Source organism: Megalobrama amblycephala, linkage group LG13 (genome assembly GCF_018812025.1).
Source record: "Megalobrama amblycephala isolate DHTTF-2021 linkage group LG13, ASM1881202v1, whole genome shotgun sequence".
Lineage (NCBI taxonomy): Eukaryota > Metazoa > Chordata > Actinopteri > Cypriniformes > Xenocyprididae > Megalobrama > Megalobrama amblycephala.
Window position 1 is genome coordinate 23,526,814 of NC_063056.1, and position 23,131 is coordinate 23,549,944.

Sequence of the window (23,131 nt, forward strand, 5' to 3'; positions counted from 1 at the left end):
ATGAGAGGTGCCATTTTGAGATTTTGTGAGTTTATGTCCTACTCTCTGTTTTTGCACTTTTAAAGGAGGTAATAACTCCTGTGAGCTTCTAAGAGCTGTTTACGAAGTCTTTGCGAAGCACCATGGAACCTTCAAAACTCTCTTATCCAAGCGTCCAGGTATGAAGTGATGTCATAAAGGAAAAATGACACAAGAACCTGCTCATGGCCCAATCTGTTGTGATTGGTCTACCGCTTACAGTATGTGTCGGAAACGAAACGCCTATTACCATATCTGAATTTCAGCTCCTCCTCAGCATTTGATACATAGTAATATGAATGATGCAATTGTTTTTTCCATATCAGTTCAAGCATGAGTCTTCAACCTTTTGCAGAAAACAGCATCTTCTCAACATGTCGACAACACAAACCAAACTCTTCCAGGCCTCAGCTACAACAGTGTTTGAGGGCGGGTCAAAGTAGACAACATTCACTGGCAGCCAATGAAGACCGGCTGGCATTATGAAAATTTGTTAAATTGCTACGTAGGTTTGTAACAACAGGAGACTGAAATTGCTGATGAATCGTTTCAGCAATTCTGAATCAATTCTTTCATATAGGAGACAATAACTTTATTAGTCGTGCACTTTGATCTTTACAACTTTGCTAACCTTTTACCTTCACAAACAGCTATATTACACTTTGCATGAAAGGTAATATTTGAAAAACTTTAAAAATACAAATTTATAAAATATGCCACAAAAATTATTTTATTTTTTTAATTTTAGAAATCTTTTGTAACAATGTAAAAGTCTTTACTGTCACTTTTGATCAATTTAATGCATATTTGCTGAATAAAAATATTATTTTCTTTTGAAAAGGAAAAAAAAAACTTGCAGTGAAGGTAAAAAATGCAGTGTAGGAGAGGATGTGTCTCATAGTAACAGATGAGTGTGTTATAAACAGGGTTATAAACACTGAGAGGAGTTGAAGTGAGATAATCAGATTATAAAAATGAGCTAAGTATGGCTGTGGATGATCACTGTGTTTTCACATCTAGTCTTGAGGTGTTGCCTTGATACAAGTGCACTTTTTTAATGGTTGGCTTCAGTGGTCGAAACCAACACATATTTTAAAGACTAAAGCACTGGTTCTCCTAGTGGTTAATGCAATAAATTATCCTATATGCAGATAACTTCAACACATAATAGGGGTCCACATTTATCCTCCATTCTCAAAATATGCTGGCATCAGCCCAAAGAAAGCCAAAAAGCTTTTAAATTTTCTCTTGCAGCAGCAAAGAGCTAATGCAACTAATGAAAAGCTGAGCCAGCAAATTTGTGTGAATGACAGAGAGACGTCTACAGACTGCAGTATTGGTTGTTTATCAGCAAAGTCTGATAAACTCTGCTGATCTCTATGAACTAGACCTGATAAGAATATCCAAAATTGGATTTGTAGATTGCCAAAAACAAACTGGAGCTGTTGCATCAACTGTTGACATGCATATGTCAATGATAATTATCATCCGTATTGCCCTACAAAGGCAAAATGTAGTAACTACACATTTTGTCAAAATTACATTGCAACCAAGATTGAGTATGTGATCTGCCCTATGACCCACAGATTTAGCTCCATTATGCTCAAATTTAAAGAAAACTGCAAAAATAGCTGTATGAATCAATATAAAATCAATCAAAATTCAAACACGTCATGCTCACCAAGATTATAAGGGATCCTTGATTATGATTTTACTTTTTATCTTTAGTTAGTGTGTAATGTTCTTCCTGGGTTGGTGACATCACAAACCCCAAAATTTACATAAACCCTGCCCCCGGGAACACGCAACAAAGGGGGTGAGGCCATGTTGGGCTGCTGGATGTAAAAACAAACATAAGAGTCTGCAGATGAGTGCCAAAGAATGTCAGTAAAGTGATATACTGTATATTTGCGCAAATGATTTTACGCTGGACTGCTTCACAAACGAGGATCAGTTCAATGCTGGATTTGCACAAAAGATTAACATGACGGTACATGCTAGTCGATGAGGTGAATCAACTACATCCATTTATCCACTAACCATTTGGAAACGTCCAGTTGCATTCTAAAAGTTCTAACTTCTTCCTCCTGAGTCTCTCCATCAGCGTCCGACTCCGGTTTGAACAATGTAAGGCTGAACACCGCTACTGATGATCGTCATTTTGGCTGTGTGAGATTCTCCAGCTTTGTTAAAGCTCCGCCCTCTTTTGGGAAGGGGGCCAGCAGCTCATTTGCATTTAAAGGGACACACAAAAATGCCCTGTTTTTGCTCACACCCAAATAGGGGTAAATTTGACAAGCTATAATAAATGATCTGTGGGGTATTTTCAGCTGAAACTTCACAGACACATTCTGGGGACACAAGAGACTTAAGAAACTGTTTCTTTTGAAATATATTTTCAAATGTCATTTATTCCTGTGATGGCAAAGCTGAATTTTCAGCAGCCATCTTCAGAGTCACATGATCCTTCAGAAATCATTCTAAAATTCTGATGGTGCACAAGTAACATTTCTTATTATTATCTATGTTGAAGACATTTGTGCTTTTAATATTTTCATGGAAACGGTGATACTTTTTTTTTTCAAGATTCTTTGCAGCATGTATTTGGAATATAAATCTTTTGTAACATTACAAATGTCTTTACTGTCACTTTTGATCAATTTAATGCATCCTTGCTGAAGAAAAAAAAAATATCATAAATAAAATAAATACAGTATATCTCCAGAAAATGTAACATTTAAAACACACCAATATATGTTTTTTTGTCAATGCCAGTTTAAAAGATTTCACCTCATTGCAACTCTCAAAGCTGATTAATACGCTTTAAGCTGATTAAGAAATAAGTGAAACTGGGCTTGTAGGTGGTAAAAACTGCTCTGAATTTGGCAGCAGGAAAAGTGTAGGCTAAGTAAGGGGATGTGGATGTTCTCACTAAAGGATTAATGGCAGATAGGAAGGGAAATGAGAGTAAGAGGGGATTTACACACTAACACACTTCTGCCTTTAACTATCTCGTTATGGAGTTCAGCGTCTGTGGTATCACAAACGCACGTCTTGTCAATTGCAGGAATTTGAGCGTGATACCAAGTTCCTTTTTTGAAGCAATTGATGTCTGTGAGCACTTAGCATGAGTGAGTTTATTAAAAGGCCGTAATTGCATAGACACATGTAGCAAGGAACCACTGAATAGTGTCTGGAATTTTGGGTCATTGTTTAACACGGTTTGCAGCATCTGAGCTACATCACACTAATTATGTTGAATGAAACACTGTTAATATCCGTCTTTTCTCAGAGTTGTAATGACAAACACACCTTTGTGGTTTCGGCCAGGCATACTGTATACAAAGCACTAGTTCTGCTCCTGGCGTGCGAGCGCCTCAAATCCTCAGCAAATATCAGTTCCTTCAAAAATGTTTCCACACAAACATGCTAGGAAATATCCAACTTAAAAAAAAAAAAAAAAGTTCTTTGCTGAGATTTTATAAATACACCCTTAACCAAAGGCTGGTGTGCATGCCGTGGCAATCCAGCCTAGCATCTTTGTGTTTTATTACAGGGGCTCTCTGCGCCTAAAAAAACTGAAGCACGGTGAAATCATTCATTTTCTGGTCTGATGTCATCTCAGACTCTCCATAATTGCCGGAGTCCGGCGTCTTGTGTCTATAATTGGTAGAGACACCGCAAACTCTCTGAGAAGACACTGTAGGTGGGTACTGGCGGATTCATTATTTTGTCATAAAATTGAAGCTGGAGGTCATCAAAAGGAAAACCATTTTTCAAGTCTCTTCTTTTTTCTTTGTGGTTTGAAAACCGGGCCTTCCAGGCAAATTCTACTTGTCTGTCTGTTGCAGTTGAGAACTGGTTGCCTTTGCTGACTGATGTGGGGTGCTTGAAAAGGGTAATGATAGATCTGTTTCCCAGAAATCTGCTGTAATTCAGCACATTTTAAACGTATGTTGATAATTTTATATAATTTATGCAACCATAGAAGCCATAGAGGTTATTTAGGGTGAAGACATCGGAGGAAGCACACACTTAAGGTAAAGAGGAAGTGATGAATATTTGGATATACAAGGCCATGTAATGTTGCTCCTGTCATGGTGATGGTGCATTTTGTGCAAATCTTTGGTGGGAAAAATGCCACAACATATTCGCTGTGTTATTTTAGGACAGATGTCATCTGAGGTCATCCCAACATGGAATCGTTTTATTTTAGCTTCTCAAACATGCTCTGCACATTTGAATGAATAACAATAAGACATCCAGGCCCCACATCACAATGTTCCTACAGAAAGAGTGTGATGAAAAGTGTAGGAGGGTTTATGAAAATCCACCCTCCCACAAGCTGCAAAATAAAGCCAAATAGTGCCTACATTTTAAACGAGTAGGCTATTCCAGGTTGTATAAAGCTTAAGTGTCTATGAAAATACTCTATATTACCCTCAAAAGGAGATGTTGACTGACAATCTTTCCAATTTTCTTTAAAAGATTCAGTGAAAGTGAATGGTTACCAACACTGTCAGTCCCTAACATTCTGTCAATCTCACCTTTTGTGTTCCAAAGAAGAAAGAAAGTCATGGGACAACATGAGTATGAGTAAATGATATTAATTTCTGAGTGAACTATTTCTTTATAGTCATATGCGTTTGCAACCGTCAGAAGACATTAATATGATACAGTGCTGCCATCTGCTGCTTAACTGATGTAAAACCTGTCGAGTTTTATTGTGTAGTAAAGTCCATTGAACCAAATGTCTCAAAACTTGCTTCTTATTTGCCATACACGGTCTGATGCTTTTGAGTTTGATGCTCGCAAACGTATGTCCAGACAAACGTGAGTTATATTAGATTTGTGAGAGGTCGAGCTAATCAATAAACACATAAATAACATTCAATAAACATTTAAATGACAGACTACAAGAATGCTGTGAAACATGTAAACGTCGTTCATAAAGCGTTACCAGAATTTGTCTCTTAATCGGAAAAACTGATTCAAAAACAGGCATAAAATACAATAGATCCAAAGTAACAAACTTCATAGTATGTCCCTCTTAAAAACACTCCTAAAAAAATCACAGAACTTTTATCGCCCCCTGGTAACATCTATATTTAGGAATTGTAATAAATCCAGATGACTTGATTGACAACTGCGACTGTCCCGAAGGCCCCGCCCCCCCGTCTCAACTGACCGTGCAGGAGCAACTTATGCGTGGGAACAAAACTTAGTACATTTCGCTGAGTTAATAAGATTTATATGACATAACGTATTATAAAACACATCTCATTTTCACTCACTGCATATTAATGCGCACACAATGACGCGAGAGGAGGACCTGTTGCGGATTGCTAAAAAACTAGACAAGATGGTGTCTAGAAATAACATGGTGAGATTCTAATTTTGACGCAACGCTTCACGCTGTTTGTTTGTTTGATCTCTGCGCATGCTGCTTATGAATAACTCATTTAAACTTGTTTGCACGTGTGTTTGCGCCGTTTTAATGCTACTTAATTAAGGTACGGGCGTGCACACGCGTTGTTTAATGTTGTTGCAAGTGAGAGACGGTAATGTGTAATAGGACTACAGACGCATATGTGACAACAGGTGCTGGTTGAGGATTGCGCAGATTTACTTTAACGTTAGATTTATTTAGGGCAGCGACAAGAACGAGGACGAAAGTGCGTCATTATAGACTGTTTTGTTGACATGTATGCACGTTTTTGTTAATACTTAACAGCATGTATGTATTTATTCCTCGTAGTAAATGGCACAAGGTCGAGAAGGCGGCGAGTGTATGTATTGTTTTGGCCGACTCGAATAGTTTAACGCGCATGGGCACGGAATTTAAAGGGATAGTTCACCCAAAAATGAAAATGAAACTTAGGCCATAATTTACTCACCCTCTTGTTGTTTCAAACCAGTATGGCTTTCTTTTATTTGTGAAACATAAAAGTTTCATTTTTTTTTTTTTTTTTTTTTTAAAGTGTTGTAGGCCAAATGTTTGAAATTTGGCACTAGTGAGTGACATTATGATGTGTTATTACAATGCAAACATAAGTAAAATACAGAAAAATATTGAGAAAAATCATAACAGTTAACGGTAATTAAATAATTGTCAAAATACTATCTCCCTGTCTGCTTAGGATGGAGCTCTAGATCTTCTGAGAGAATTGAAAAATTTCAACATGACACTGAAGCTTCTTCAGGTATGTCTGCTGGATCAATTGTATTGACATACTTTATTGATCCCTGTAGGGAAATATAGCTGCAAATCAAAGGTATCACAAAGAGCCATATATACACACACACACAATGCAACAGTGGAAATCAAAATGTCCATGTTAGAGTAATATAGAGATTTTTATAATTAGCTACATTTGAAATGCAAGTTTTAAAATGATGTGAGAGACTTATGAATGATAAAACAGATATGATACATCAGACTGATTAGTGCATAAATGCAGCTGTTCTTTTGAATGTCACCACAGGTTGTCTTTCGTTTGTTTAACGTTTAATATTTACTTTGTTCCAGGATACAAGAATTGGCATGTCTGTCAACGGAATAAGAAAACATTGCACAGATGAGGATGTTGTCAACTTGGCAAAGATTCTTATCAAAAACTGGAAGAAGCTTTTAGGTAGGGATAATGTTTTAAAGAAAAAAATCACTCAGCTTAAACTTAAAATTACACCAAATCCCATTTTAAAAAGGCTCATAATACACAATAGTGTTATTCACATATGCAATATAACATAGTATGGCTTAAAATATTAATTTATACACCTTTTGTCTTTGTCAGAATCAGCTCAAAACCAAAAGTCTGAGAAGACAAATGAGAACGGCAGTCATCCAAGCAAGCCATCAGGGTCACCCAGTAGGATTTCTCCTGAGAGAGAGTCCAGGTATGTTTGCTGATAACAGGGCAAACATGGAAGTATTCCAGACCCAGTTTTGTACAGTGTAATTGAAAGCTTTGGGAACCTCTTCCCAGAAACATATAAGAGGGCGGTTAATGCAGAAGGTGAAGTAAGCAAAGTGGTTTGCATTATGAAGTATAACCTGTTTATCTCGTCAGTCCACAAAGGTTGAAAACGGAAATTAAACCAGACTTAGACTTCAACAAGAAACCCGATGAAAAACACAGAAGAGATGCAGAGCTCAGGAACAGAAAACAAGAAAGTGACCAGAAAAAAGAGAAACAATCTATTAACAATAAAAAGGAGCTAGAGAGGTGAGAAGCCCCACTGCATAAAGCCCCTCTGCTCCTCCCAAACTGTGCCATTAGATTTGTCTGTGTATTCTGTTCAGGAAAGACGCATTGAACAGTGATCATCTTCCCTCCCAAAAGACGCATTCATCTCCGCCCCCAAAGTGTCCTCTTCCATCTGGGGAAGTGAAGAGGGAGAGGTTAGGGCTTGTGCATGCGGTTGAAGCATGTGACTGTGGTTAGGAAGAAGCACAAAACATGCAGCCATATTATTATGGTGAAAGTATCAGTGTTTCAAACTAGTTTCTGGTTATCTAGGTCATGAAATTGCATGAATGGCTTTTTCTGAACTTTAACATTGTAGTTTTCTGTTGCTAGTGTTGGGTAAAAATCTGAATTTACGAATAGACATTTCAGTTCGTGTCCAACAGGATGTTGAATTCAGTTTGAATTGGACAGGAAGTGCAATTTACTGAATTCACATGGCCGTGTTCACACAGCAACAGAATACTGTTATCAGTACTGTATTTGAGTCCTTAATACGGTTAGGTTCCCGCACAATACGGTTATTTACGGGAGTGACAACCGCAACTGAACTCACACCCGTAAATTTTCAGGACTCACAACCGCATTCTCGGAAAACTCAAGCTGTGCAAACGGAACCGGACTGGACAGCTCATTGTCTGTCACGTCATACAGTGCGAGACAACGCGCGTGTATACAGACAGAATCCGGGACGCTACTGTAAGTTGCTGTGTGAACTGGACATTTCGAGACTCACACTAAATGCGGTTGTCAATTTCTGGGTTGTCAATCCCAGAAACTGACTGTGTGAAGGTAACAGTCATGCAACATAAGAATTGAGTTATTTTTCAACAAAACATATTATGTTATAATACATATAGTATTAATTTTTGACTATGTATGCCTATTTCCCCCCCCCCCCGAATTAAAAAATATATTGTTTACATTGATCAGATAAAGTAAATACTCAAACAACAAAACAATAAAATGAACAATTAATTTTTCTCTCAACAGCACAACAAAATGTCCAACAAGGTATAGTCTAAAAACTACACTACATAGTAATTTCTATCATCCTTAAATTCAAATTTTAATTAAAATTCTATATCATGTTTGCTATCTCAATTCAAAAATAAGCTATTCTCAATTCTGAATGGTGCACAAGCCTGGTGACATCATTTTGTTTTATTGTTCCCACTTGTATGCTGGGCATGCAGAGTTGTAAAGATGAATTTTCACTTTTGTTTAGGAAAGATGCTCCCGTTGATTTTTTCCCTCCTGCTTCGATCTTTTCTCACCATCCTCTAAGACGCTCATCAGTAGATGTAAAGAAAGAGAGGTCAGAGCTTTTTTGCATGTGTTTGGCAAGTGTTAGCTAAGAACACATCATCGTAGTGCGAAAAGTTTTATTTTCTGATGCAGTCTGTTGATCATATTGCATGCTATCTACTGTAATTGCTGAAACAGCAAAAGAATTACACTACTTTTCAAAAGTTTGGGTTCAATCCGATAAAAAAAAAAAAAAAATTAATACTTATATTCACCAAGGACATATAAAATTGATCAAAAGTGATATAGACATTTATAATATTACAAAAGATATTACAAAACTTCCTATTCCTCATTAAAAAGTGTTCACAAAAATATTAAGCAGCATTCTTTTCAACATTTATACTTATGTTTCTCGAGCACCAAATCCTTATATTAGAATGATTCCTGAGGGGTCATGTGACACTGAAGACTGGAGTAACAATGCTGAAAATTCAGCTTTACCATCACAGGATTAAATCACATTTTAAATGGTAATAACATTTCACAATTTTACTGTTATTACTTTATTTTTGATCAAATAAATGCATCCTTGGTGAGTATAAGAGACTTTAAAAACATTTACTGACCCCAAACTTTTGAATGGTAGTGTCTGTGAAGTTTAAATGCTGAATTTGGATGTTTACATCTCTTATACAGAAAAGACACTCTGGGTTCTTTACAGTCTCTTCCTCTTCAGTCTCATCCCCCTAAGCGTCCCTTCATAGATGGAAAGAAAGAAAGGTTAGACATTGCGCTAGAAGTGCATGCAGTGTGTGACGTGAAAATATCTGCTTTCATGTTGAGTCAACACTGCAATGAGACTGGCTTATTATTCTGCAGGAAAGATGCACATGAACTTCTTTTTCCTCTTCATCATCACCCTCATCCTCCACTTCCTCCTCCTCCTATTCCTATCCCTAAGCGCTCATCAGAAATGAAGAAAGAAAGGTCAGGGATTGCATTCAGGAGAATGAGTTCATAATTTGTATTATTCATAGTAATTGTAGTAAATATCCCACATAGGGGATCACCACTAAATATCTATTTTCACAGGAAAGATCCTTCTGAAACTTTACCTCCTCCTGCTCCTATCCTTTCTCCTCTTCCTCCTCCTCCTCCCAAACGTCCATCACTAGAGGAGCCCAAAGAAAGGTCTGAGACCCTTTCAGTTCAAGTTATTGGTCCTCTTTTGTGATAAAGAGGGTTTTTAGTAAATAGAAGAACACAATATAATATTACTAGCATTAGTTTTGATTTTGTTTGTTTTATTTTGTAAAATAGCGGTGGTGGCTCTAAATGATTCAGTATTCAGTTGATGGAAAATTGTAATTTATAATTTCTAGTTCACTAGATGACCTAGTATTACCACAAGCACAAGTTTTTCCTTTGTTCTCATTGTAACGCCACATTTGAATTGTATATTTTTGCCTAGGGCAAAGAAAGAAATTGATCCGAATGCCCCTCTTCCTCCTTTACCTTTTCATCTACATCCTCCTCAGAAACGAGAGATGAAGAAAGAAAGGTTAGGGCTTGGTGTATTGTCTTTTTGAGTAAACGAAGTACTTTCAGTCGCTAGCAACATTATTTTAGCATAACACTGTGTTCTAACAAAGTGCAGTGTTCTTTGTTTCATAAATAATCAGTGACTTTCTTTGCTTAGAAAAGAAACGGCGGATCCCAGTGCTCCTCTCCCTCCTGTTCCTCTTCATCTTCAACCTCCAACAAAACGTCCCTCATTAGACACAAATAAAGACAAAGAGAAAGAAAGGTTAGGGTCAGGGGAAACGAAAAGCATGTTGATATTAAAAGCTGTATGCCTGTGTTTTAATTACTTCACCGTCTGAAGAATAACTAAAGCTGTTTTACTATAGAAAAGACACATCAGACCCGAAGCGACGGACGTCTGAACACAATGAGAAAGATAGGTCTGAAACATGATGAATACTAACCCCTGGACGACACCATTGTTGAGTGAAATTAAATTTGATGTTGCATAGTGTTTCGCTTAACTAAACCATTGGTGTTACTATTTTAAAAGGATAGTTCTCCCAAAAATGATAATTTTGGCATCATTTACTTGCCCTCATGTTGGTCCAAACCTGTATGACTTTCTTCAGTGGAAAACAAAAGGAAAATCTTGAACACTGCACTGGTCGCTCTTTTCCATGCAATTCCAGTGAATGGAGACAGGAGCTTTCATGCTTCATAAAGCACCTTTTAAAGTATCATAAAAGTCATCCATATGACTTGTGTGTTATATTCAAAGAAAGTCATACAGGTTTGGAATGACAAGAATGAGAGATTTTACATTTTCGAGTGAACTATCGCTTTGATTTAATTTGGATGAATTATTGGTTGCCATCCCATAGTGCTTAGATGATGCTTTTTTTTTTTCCAGAAAAGACACAAGACACAGTAAACCACTCAAAAGACCATCAATGAAGCTCAAGATTGAGAGGTTCGAATAGATGTTTTGCAGCAGAATAAAGGCAGAGGGCAGCAGAAGTGCATGCATTGTTGTTGCTTTGTCTTGGGAGTTTGAGGATGGTGGCGACTTGCAAGAATTGTGGTTTCTTTATATTCATTCGAATTTTTCACCAAAATTCCCTACTCTGCTTTTATTTCTAGAAAGGACTCCACCGATTCCAAAAAGCTCCATCCTAGAAAGCTGAGCATAGAAGGACGGAGAGAAAGGTCTGTTCATATTTTAGTAGAAACAACAACTTTAAAATGTGTGACTTTTCCAGGCCAAATGAAATGGTAACTGACAATCAGGCATTTGTGTTTTGCTCTTTTATTGCAGTAAGGACTCTACCGACTCCAAGTCAAGCCATCACCTTTTAAAACGACAATCAAGTGAAACTAAATTGGAAAGGTAACCTGTTGAAGTATATATATATATATATATATATATATATATATATATATATATATATATATATATATATATATATATATATATATATATATATATTAAGTTTACTGCAAAATATGCATATACACACAAACATTTAAGTATTTTAAGAGCGTAGAGAGAGCGTAGAACTCAATTGCGTCATTCACAGTGCTTCATGGTTGGAGCTATTTTGGAATGTGTTGCTTTTTTTCAACTCTCTGATTGGTGTAGTTTTCTGTACAGCATCATGGGTAATGTAGTTCTCACCAGAAATTCCGCTGTTAAACAATTATTTTAAAAATAAGCTGAAATAATATGCACAAAATAAAATAAATGTGCAAAAAAATGCATGACTAGTATTTCCAGTGTCGACTAGCAGCAATACCAACTAGTTGACTAGTCTCACACATTCCTAAATCAAACTTGCTGATCCTTTACAACAGTAAATGCATGACTTTCCTGTTCAACACAGAATGCCTACTGTAAACTCTCATGTCTTATTTCTCCAGGAGAGATTCTACTAACTCAAGGTCTGGCAACTCACCTCAGGCCAAGAGATATAGTGAAAGGCAAGAACTATACTTTACTGTTTGTTATTAGTTACCTCATTTAGCTGTGACCAACATGCCATATTGCTTTATTATGGCATAATGTTCTCACTCTCATCCTTTTGGATAGTTTCAGATATGCTTAAAATTCTGCCTTTTTCATGTCCCGGTTGTAATACACCACAAAAACTCAACAAATCATGAAAATAATGTTAACAGACAGCAGTAATCAATGATACTGTTGGGCTGTTGGAACATTCTATCTTTAAATTATTTTAAATTTAGAAAATAAAACTAGAATTCTCTTTTCCTGCTTTGGTTTAACTGAAAGTCAAATGGTCACAAGGTCATTAGAGAATTAAAATCTCCTGTTTCCTGTTTTTCCCAATACAGCAAGAGTAAACCAGAGACCCCAAAGACGCCTACAACACCCACAAGCCCCCTTTCTCCGTCACTTAGCTCCAGTGTGGGTCCTTTATCTCCTCGTCTGCAAACCGGGGATTCCATCAGGGACAAATGCATTGAAATGCTGACTGCCGCACTACGTACAGATGGTACGCAAAACAAACAATGACAAGTACTTGACACCCACTTAGACATACTGACATGTATCGTTTTGATGTTCATTATTGTGGAGATAGTGCTCACAATATGCTTTTCTTTCCTCTTAGATGACTTTAAAGACTATGGGGCAAACTGTGAGGGCATGGCGGCGGAAATTGAGGATCATATCCTTTGTGGACCTTATTGGTTGACAGTTACTTGCTTTGTAAAAATGAGTATAGAATCCTGTTGAAGCCACTGCTTAAAATTCAAAAGTAGATCTCCTTAACTGTCCTCCTCTGCCTACATATCTACCAGGAGATAAAAGCCACAGACATGAAATACAAGAACAGAGTCCGCAGCCGCATAAGTAACCTGAAGGATCCTAAAAATCCCAATCTGCGTAAAAATGTCTTAGCTGGAGCCATCGAGTTGAGCCGCATCGCCACCATGACTGCTGAGGTAGATTGCACATTTTGGAACTCTTAAATTCGCCATGAAATCAAAATTTCTGAATCAAAATCAATGAAGATTTTGGCTTTTGGTATGAATATGTTAGCCTTACTCTTATAAGCTAGTGTGCTCCAAAACAATGACAAAAATTGTATTTAGAAGACATAAGCATTTAAAGCTTACAGTCTCTCACTTTTGCTAATAGGGATAAATGATTTTAATGACATCACACTGCACTTCAGCTTCTTATCAGATTTTCTGTCCAATCAAATGCTCTCTAGAATCTAAAGCGTCCCGCCCCGCTGAAGCTGTGGCTAAAATCGGTCACTTGATTACACATTTACTATTTTCTACATGGTGAATGGCACATAGTGCACTTTTTAGGGGATAGGGAACGATTATTAAATATGCTTTCCATTGAGGCGAAACGCTTTTGGCTATTTTAAAAAAGGGGAGGAGCTGTTCAATACGTCCAGCCCTGTCTTCCTGTCTCAGTGGAAATTACGTCAACACATTGAATAATGCTGCACATTTCAAGGCACTTCAGTGGGCCCATAAATAATTTCAATTCATAAATAATAAATAAGAATTACAGGTTAAAAATGTGTTGTTCAGTAAAAGGTCTCCTGATCTGTAAAAAAAAAGATGCTACATTTATTTGAAAATACATTCGTAAAAACAGTAATATTGTTAAATATTATTACAATTTAAAATAAATGTTTTCTATTTTTATTACCTTTTAAAATGTAATTCATTCCTGTGATGACAATTTTCAGAATCATTACTCCAGTCTTCAGTGTCAAGAAACTGTTGTCAAACAAATGTCTTCTACCTAGAAAGATATCAGAAGTCAATACATAATCTTCTGTATATAAATAAACACTATTGCTGTTGTAGGAAATGGCAAGTGATGAACTGAAACAGTTGAGGAACGTGTTGACCCAGGAGGCCATTCGAGAACATCAGATGGCAAAGACTGGAGGAACCACAACTGACCTGCTGCAGTGTGGCAAGTGCAGGAAGAAAAACTGCACCTACAACCAGGTATGTCAATGAAACAGCAAATTTTCTATTATTACTGGATTATTAGCTGATATTTGTAGTGCATATGAACCTAGTATACAAAGTCTGAGTAATGCACTTTCTAAAAAGGGCTTTCAGGTTGTCCCTCATGGAGAACCTTTGAAAGTAGGAGCCCCCTTGAGCAGATTTTACAAAGAACCCTCTTGAACCATCAAATGAGCCTTTTGGTCATTCAAAGAACATTCTTATAAAAAATCCTTTGTAAGAATGTCAGAACTGCATCTTATCTAATGAAACTGAAATGTGCTTATGAACTATAATACTTGCTTCCTTTTTTCATTGTTTCTTACATTTTTTTTGTGAAATAAATGTACTGATGAATGTTTTGGACCTTCATAGGTGCAAACCCGGAGTGCTGATGAACCAATGACCACCTTTGTGTTGTGCAATGAATGTGGTAATCGCTGGAAGGTCAGAAAAATACATTTTGGCTTATGTATTTGATATTTATTTATAAACAAATCCTCTTATGTCCAGTAGAACAATGCAAGTAACAAATGTCTTTCAATATTTTTTTTTTTCTAGTTCTGTTAACTTGAAGGAGCCCGAAGTCCAACAACATTCAGCGTGTAGCAGTGGCGAGGCCAGAAATTTTAAAGTGAGCGGACCTTGGTGAAATAGGGTGGATCAATGCCTACTCTCAAATAACATCAATTATAAAAATAATTTGACAATTAAGTTTAGTTAAATGAGATTTATTGTCAGCCAATAGTTTCATGAAAACAACAAAATCCATTCATAAATAAAATATCCAATGAACAGAATAAGAACAATAAACGAAGATAAATAATCATAGACGGAGCATGTGTAAGGCTGGGCAAGGCTTACCCTTCCCCTAGATGAGGGACTTGAGACTAGCGTAGAATTTTCTCTCTCAAACCACTGACTGCGGCTGCTTCTGACTGCTTTTAGAGGAAAAAGCTGCCCATAACTGCTGGTCTAGGATCAGTTTTCTCTGTAATAATAGCATATTGGCGATTTGACAAACAATCCCGTGCATATCTGTGTCTGGAGAGTGTTGAAGGTTTCCATTTACAATGTGTTTTTACATCGTTGAGTAATGTAGTCAATCACAGACATATCTGTTGATTTCTTGAACGCAATGGCCAATCAGAGGTGTTTGATTTAGAATACACTAACTGCTCAAAACGCCAGTTTTTGTTCAGTGCTGAGTTCTGCATGCTCGCGAATCCTCTCATTGACAAAGTGTAGACACGATGTAATTGAGATTCTTTGATTATAAAGGAACTTGGTGAGATGAGTGACAGCTTTTTAGCGATTATAGAGGGACAGCTCTTTGCCCACTTTCTCGGCAATATATAATCAATTCAGAATTTGATTAAAACTTTGGTTTGACCAGCAGCCACGTACACACTGCAAAGCTTCGGGAGTGACATTGGCTAAATTCATGAATTTGAGCGATTATTATTGTCATGTATATGTGATTTTTTTTTTTTTTTTTTTTTTTTTTTTTTCTCCTTTCCCACCAAAAAATTATTTTGTCTCATTTGATTGAGTGGACCAGCCGTCAGTCTGAGTGGGCCAGTGCCACCCTGGCCCTTATGTAGCCTTGCCACTGCCATGTAGGATCTTTATTAATTTGGAAGAGAAAGTAATATAATGTTTTATTCTACCAGAAAGTGGCCCTGAATTTATAATATGTACATGTATTCTTTAACTTTTACAAAAGTACACCACACAGCAAAGAGTGTGTTCTGTATATTCATAATTAAAGTGAACATTAATTACTTAGAAAATGTAAATCTGATAAAATTCTACGCTTTTATACTGTTTTATGAAATACCAATGTTAATTTTTTTTTTTACTTGATTAATCGGTTTATTAAACAGAATCCTATTTGGGTCAGATTTTAAAAAATAATGTATTAAAAATGTTTTAATTTAATTAATAAAGAGAATCTAATCTATCTCAGATGTAGCAGCTATACAGTACAACTCAAAAATGGATCTAAATATTATTATTTTTTTTTAATTATGGTGATGCATAAATGTAGAGAAAAATAGCAAAAACTAAAGCAATGTATGTAATATTGATTTGAATAAATTGTTATATTGATTTGATATTTTTTGTAGTATTTTTTGCTGGCTTTAAAAGGCCTAGGACCATTCAGGCACAGCCATGGTTGTCCAAAGCTCATCAAATATGCTTGGTTTCTGTTCAGTCAGGTGTGACTGAACACTTGTCAACCTGCCATCCCTGTGAAAGCAGGAAATACCACACATTTCTCTCACTCACCTGCACACAAACAAGCACTCAGAGAAATAAGATGCCTAACTGCAATGCTGAGTGATTTACCATTACAGCCAACAGCATTTAGTACAGCACCGCAGACAACTCCACATCATGTTGTCAAATTCCCAAAAATACATAAAGGACACGATTGGTCCAAGCGATTAGGGAATTAACCCTCTGGTGCATTTTGCGTGGCGGTCAAAAATGACAGATTTTTTTTTTATTTAAATGAAATGAATATACCATATTTTAGTTTGATTATGTATTTTTAATATATATTTTTTATAGTACTAAATTGTATTTATTCAGTAGTTATAATCCATTCACTTTTTGAGCATAGACCTGAAAATAATTCCAACTTACATCTGTGCTCCAAAGCATTCAAGTTTTATGACAGTTTAAGTTTGGTCTCTTTTTAAAGACGACACTTGCCAGATTAAATCTGAAGTGAAAAAAGTGAACCTAAAAAAAGTTATGAAAAATGCACAAAAATACTATTTTCAATTTAATGTATATTTCCCAAAACAGGTTTTAATCTAAAACTGCAAGAAAATCAAAGCCATAAAAAACAAGTTGTTCCAAATATGAGCTTGATACCTCAAAAAATTAGCTTTCAGTAAGATTTTGTTTGGGTGCAGTACCAAAAGTTTCCACTAGATAAAATTAATTTCCATTAATTTCCAATGCGGTTGTTTTTGACAGAGAGGTGTACAAGTGTGACTATCTTTTTCAGGACCATTTAACCTTTTTGAATCATGTCCATCATCATGATTTTTGTGTGTGTGTTCACATAGCAGGTGCCAAAAACTTTACCAAGTTTCGTACCATTCCGGTGAAGTAAAAAAAAACCTAATATTTTTCAGTCAAAAATGACCGAAGGGCACCAGAGGGTTATATTGTTATAACTGTATTTTGCTGTAAATGGCTATACTGTCGAGTCAACATATGTAAATACAAGTAAACAATGTACATATATGATGTTGTCTCAATTGCCCAAATTATTCCTAAAACATGCTATATTTTTAAAACCGAAATTATAGTCCTTTACTATTATTTTAGAATAGAAATAAACTATTGTTGTACTATGACACTGATAAATGAAGACCACTAGAGTTTGAGTGAAAGCCATTTTTCCTCGTGTGTACTTGTGGGAAATTTGTTTCATTGGCATGTCAAAGTCTGCCCCATGTGTCGTTATTCATGGGCATTTCCTACTGACGCACTTTCTAGCCGAGTTAATGATGCCCCTGTCACTATATTTTGGGCTTAATAAGTACCCTGGTCTCTGCTATCCTCAGTGCACTACGTTTGAAATGAGATGAGTAACTCTGTGTGAAATTATCCCTTTTAGCCCTGAATCTTCACTCAAGTTTCATTACTCAGTTTACCAGGGTGCCCACTCATTAGAAGTGAATTGAATTAAAGGCTGTTAATGAATGTTCTGCTTCTGACAGCATTTCTTGTGGTAAAAAGGCAATGCCATTGAGAGGACGGCATGAAGCACTGGATAACTATGCCAGCACTGTGCAGCATTCAGTTTCTCTAGAAGGCACAAGTTATTTCTCTCAGGCTTGAGCAGATAATTGGATACCCTGCAGGTAAGAGAGCTCCTCAGTCATTTTGATGCTTAAATTTTCATATTACAGCTTTCATACTTGGGAGAGCCATGGGTATTGCTGTAAGCATCAGGAGGTAAAAATGCAAATGAACATAAAAACAGATCAAGGTAAGATTAAAAAAAAATGCAAATTGACATTTCTTAGACAGGAGGCGATAATTCTTTTTTTCCCCATACATGTTTTTCTGTCCATAGCCAACCAGCAAAGACTGTTTTCAAAGGGGTTTTTATTTTTTTTAATATTTTTATTTTTCAGAGTTTTTATTTTTTTTTTATGTTCATTTATTACAGAGCTGTAATTCTTGATTCTGATTGGTCAATAACGTCAGCCAGTTTTCTGACATTTCCTCATTTTGGCCATCATCCATGACAATGCTGTATAGCAGTCCGCTCATCCAGTTAAATGAAAACGTTGCTACTTTCATGTCTCTAGTAACATCACACCGCAGACTTGTGCTATCTTTTTTCAAGCAAACGCAACTGTCGTAATCTTAGGGACCGTTTACACGCCATTTTCAACTAAAAATGGAAAACATTTTATGCCCTTTGGCTGTTCATATACACAACAATGGCGGGGGCCTGAAAACTTTTATCATCTCAATGTAAACAATAAAATGCAAATTTGTGATATCATGCGCATGCGTATTACGTGTTCAGTCTATAGGTGTGTAGTGTTTCTATAAAAAGTGACATTGACAAATACTGGCCTGGCATGAATAGTGTTTTTAGTCGTTTACGCGGATCCGTGTGAACATAGATACATAAATTCCTCATTAGTGGCCGCTATATGTAAGTCGTCCGCCATATTGGAGAAGCCCGTGAACGTTCAAGAGCAAGTTGATGAGAGCGTCTGCAAACATAGTTAGACGCATATATGAATATCTATATGGAATGGACTTCAGCAGATGATTTAACTAAACTAAACTAAACATTACAACATGACGAAGGTGTCAGCTGCCACAATATTAAAAAGTCACCATAGTAAAAGTAAAAACATGTAATATTGAGTTAATACATATAAAAACACAAACCAACACATTCTCACCTGTGAAAGGTTATCTCATTTCATTTATGGTTTCACAACCAGAAACTGCGCAATGTTGTTCCATCATTAAGTGACGACACCCTGACTGTTGCAAGATGGCGGGAGTGCCGACATGTTTGGAGCGGTGGAATGAGGCATCTATGTATGCATATCTATGCGTGTGAATGGGTATCGTTTTTTAGCGATTTTCGTGATAGTGACCTCAGAAAATTTCAGTATTCATATTACTCTAATATTGTTCTTCATCTTGTAGTTAGGACAATTGTTTTGTACATGTTATCTTTTTTCTTAAAGCAGAAGCTTTAAGATTAGTTATACAGGTAAAATAAAATAATTAGTCTGTTGTTATCATATACAGTCAGTCGATAATAGCCGTACATTTATCACTTACTTGTCACAGTTTCAGAAATCTATGCAGTGGAATACTGCCGTTGTGTGATAGGTTACGGCCACTGGATTTGGAAAGATTTGGATTTGACCGAGTATGTCAATAAACACACTTAAAAAATGTCTATAGCACACATACAACCAATCCTAGCTATAAAACCCTAGACCCCTTGCTGAGGATGAAGTGAGTCAGCTGTTCCCATGACAACTACATTTTACTAAGAGAATCCATTAGGACTTCTTGGATCATTTTTGCAGCGGTATCAAAGGACTGAGACTCATTCTATCAAACATCTAATGTGTTCCATTAGACTTCAGCCATCATGACTTTAGGAGGTGGATGATTGCTCTTAGTGCCCACTCATCTTTATAAAATATTAAAACCAGTTTTTTCCCTAGACAACTAAAAATCGTAGATAAATACATTTGTACTCCATTAAGGGATTTAATTTTTATAAATAATTGGTATAGGGCATAAATTACGACTCGAGTCTGGCAGGACAGAGTCGACGCTATCTTCAGTGTGAAGTTGAAATGCAATTCAATACAAAACAAAGTTCTGTGTAAGGATCCATATAATTGAACTGTAAGTTGCTCTTGAAGGGACAAAAACCCCACACAATTTAGCCAGCTATGCAAGAATCACATCTCACATCTCAGGCAGACAAGAGCATAATTGGCTCACTATATAACCCTCATTTCAACTGTCATGGCATGAAATGTATTACAGCAGCATCAACATGTATTACAGAGGCAATTTAGTGACCTCTAGAAGACAATTGCGTTAATATGACTAAAAGATGAGTCATGATTGTATTGCAAACACGTATAAAAGAGGCAAACAAAGAGAAGCGCTATAGTCATTCCATGCTGATATTGGTCATGATTTGACATCTCACTGAACAGAGAAATACATCAGAGCCAAAAAATGCATATTGCTAGATCCAAGATATATTAGAATAGAACAATATACTTTACATTTGCTATGTTACGCTCACAGACAGTGCCTGTTGTGGACTGCTTGAAAGGAACTGCTTGAAAATTTGCAGTTGTTGGTGGTAAATTGACATTGACTTCCACCGTTATTTAGGTTGTGTGCATTGTATACACTCTTAAAAGAAAAGGATGTGTATAAAACCTTTAAGGGTTCTGTCAGATGCTTTATATAGAACCTTTTTAGCGGTTCCCATCATGGGATCATGGTAATACTTTATTTCGTCAACTTCAGACATTCTACTAAGTAACTTTGCAACTACATCTCAACTTATTCTATTAACTTTAACCCTAACCCAACAGTTTACCAATACTCTAATGAGAGTTAGTTGACATGTAGTTGCAAAGTTACTTAGTAGAATGTTTAGAGTGGACAGTTGAAATTTAGTGTAACCTGGGATGATTTTATGGAACTTTTGTTCTTTTTGAAATGTTCTTTTTCTTTTGAGTTCACAAAACTGACACATTTTAAGTAATTGAATTGTTTCATTGTTTTGAGTTTTAAGGACTTGTTTCTTTTAATTTAGACAAACTTACATTTAACTGAAACTGGGCTGGGATTTCTATGTCCCAGCATGCTTTGCCATGGCACTCAAAAGGGAGAGTAAATGCTAAAATGAAGTGTTATATAATGTGTGTGTGCAAGATTAATGTTAAGTTGGATATTTAGTAGTGTTTAATATTTAGCTATGCTAATTCAGAAGTTTCTGTTATTTTTTTTAACCAACATAGTGACGAGTGGAGCATGAGCTTGGTTTGAGAACAAGTATGTGTTAAATCACTTATATTGCTGTAATAAAATCACTTAAATCACTATGATAATGCTATCAAAGCATTGTGTTGCCATTTAGCAAGTTAGCATTTACTGACTTAGCTAAGTTAAAGCTAGTCAATTTCCACTACTAAAATATTTAAATTTAGATTACATGATATTTTAATTTAAATTTAGCTTACTCAAATATTTCAAGTTAAAAGCAAATAAAATATATTGGTACAAATTAAAAAATCTGCCAGTTCTGCTTACTTAAACTTAGAATTTCTTAACTTAAAAATTTAAATGTAACTGATTACCTCAAATTGTTTGAGTTTTGCCAGCATATTTGGGTTTACGGTGTAGAAAAAAATTTAAATGAACCCTTTAAATATGAAAGCATTATGAAGTAATTGAAGACATTTCTCCTTTATATAGAACCTTTTTGGCATCAAATTTAAAGTCAAGAATCCTAGGGTTCTACATAGAACCCCACTGAACTTTTTTTTCTAAGAGTGACTAACTTGCTTTGATGTTAATGTAATTTCTTTAGGAAAAATATATAGGTTAGTTTATCAAAACAGCGAATGCACATAGCAGATGGTCAATATACATTCATCAGAAATGCAGTAGCTCACAACGGATGCTATAATGAAATGCAAGCAGAGAGTGGAGCTTGGAGCTTTTAAGAACTATTCTCATGGCAGCGTGTGGTTGCAAGACAAAGATATTATATTCCATAAATATTGTGTATATATATATATATATATATATTACCGCTCTAAATCCTTTGAAAATCAAGGCAGAGTGAGTGTATTTCTACAGAAGAAGCTCATGTGAAAGGCTGGATGGTCAGATCTGGATGAAAATGAGAGGTGATAGACAGATTTCTCAGTCTCAAAGAGTTGATGGCTGCCAGAAGATCTGTTCCAATATGTGGGCAGAAGGCTAGTTAGTCCCCGCTGGCTAGTCTCATCAATCTAATGCACCAGTCACCCGAGATCTAATCCACCAGTCCCTCAAAAAAAGAGAACCATCAACCTTATATGATACATACAGTATTTTCCAAGGAAATTCAATTGGAAAAGAAAAACTTGGACAATAATGGACAGAGTAGAGAGTCTGTGATGCAAATAAACTTGGGGAAAAATGGGGGGTACATATTACGTATGTATTAATTTGACATGCATTTCACCCTTGTAAACTATAATTATGCTAACAACATACAATCTGCTTTTAGCCAAGGATGTTCTTGGAGGAAAAAACAATGAAGCCATCAAGCTGGCTGTTTAAAACAAAAACAAACTTAAGATTTAAATTAACAACATCCCCGATAAACATAACAGAAATGTTTCACTCTAGGACTCCCACTGGCTTGAATTCATCAGTTCTGCTGATGACAAAAGGCAGAAACACTGATTAGATGCTAATGACATTCGTGGCTGTTCTGTCCTTCACATTAATGATAATTAAGCAAACCCGTCATCTTATCATGCACTGATCCTTGGGCGAACTGGGGCTTCTTAACAATCCAATGCACAACATTTAAGCAATCCATTGTGTATACTTATTACTCAATGCTTGATGTCCTGTATCCACTCAATTTATATAGCTTTAAAATTAGGCCTAAATTTTAAAGAAAGAATAAATAATCAGATTATTAGTATCAAGTGCTGATCCAAAGCCACTTAAAACGACCTGAAATTCAAACCAGTGAGCAATATAGCTGCAATTACAAATTTGTTCCCAGGTTGAGAACCTGCATTTCCCTCAGATTCGATCAAGAAACATTTCTCATTCTCTCAATGACAATTTTAGATACCATTTTAAAAGACATAAAAAGGGCTCAGGGTTTTATTATGCCAATATTTAGTAATATTTCTCTCTGAAAGGCATATGGTCAGTTTATTCACAACTAAAGGATGGTTTGGCTACTGATCAGATGGTTTAATGGGTGCATCTGGCTCTTGGACCTGTCAGGCTAAAGCAGACTTCAATCTGTT

At 36.1% G+C, this 23,131-nt stretch overlaps 2 protein-coding genes across 35 annotated transcripts in view; both read left to right on the forward strand.

The window, feature by feature from the left end:
• The first annotated feature begins 5,155 nt into the window (after positions 1-5,155).
• tcea3 (transcription elongation factor A (SII), 3) lies at positions 5,156-16,162 on the forward strand. Of its 34 annotated transcripts, XM_048152229.1 has the most exons (24): positions 5,156-5,401; positions 6,159-6,221; positions 6,548-6,653; positions 6,816-6,918; positions 7,092-7,247; positions 7,325-7,423; positions 8,262-8,282; positions 8,497-8,586; positions 9,216-9,299; positions 9,399-9,506; positions 9,612-9,710; positions 9,991-10,080; positions 10,219-10,326; positions 10,430-10,483; positions 10,957-11,016; positions 11,187-11,252; positions 11,362-11,433; positions 11,964-12,023; positions 12,396-12,556; positions 12,674-12,730; positions 12,853-13,007; positions 13,896-14,042; positions 14,421-14,492; positions 14,607-16,162. In XM_048152229.1, exons 1-24 carry the CDS (start codon positions 5,333-5,335, stop codon positions 14,613-14,615), a joined length of 2,109 nt encoding a protein of 702 aa, XP_048008186.1. In that variant the 5' UTR covers positions 5,156-5,332; the 3' UTR covers positions 14,616-16,162. The 34 variants fall into 34 exon arrangements, with proteins under 34 accessions (XP_048008186.1, XP_048008187.1, XP_048008188.1 ...); XM_048152230.1 differs by lacking the exon at positions 8,262-8,282; XM_048152231.1 differs by lacking the exon at positions 7,325-7,423.
• Positions 16,163-16,287: 125 nt separating this feature from the next.
• oprd1b (opioid receptor, delta 1b) overlaps positions 16,288-23,131 on the forward strand; it is a 16,293-nt gene continuing 9,449 nt past the window's right edge. The window contains exon 1 of the mRNA XM_048152265.1: positions 16,288-17,932. The gene's annotated coding sequence lies outside the window, so the exon portion shown is untranslated. The remainder of the gene's footprint in view (positions 17,933-23,131) is intronic.

Coding starts and splice junctions, on each gene's coding strand:
- tcea3 (XM_048152229.1), top strand. CDS start 5,333: ATGACGCGAGAGGAGGACCTGTTGCGGATTGCTAAAAAACTAGACAAG. Junction 7,424..8,261: donor GGGGAAGTGAAGAGGGAGAG/GTTAGGGCTTGT, acceptor TTCTCTCAACAG/CACAACAAAATGTCCAACAA. Junction 9,711..9,990: donor CTAGAGGAGCCCAAAGAAAG/GTCTGAGACCCT, acceptor ATTTTTGCCTAG/GGCAAAGAAAGAAATTGATC.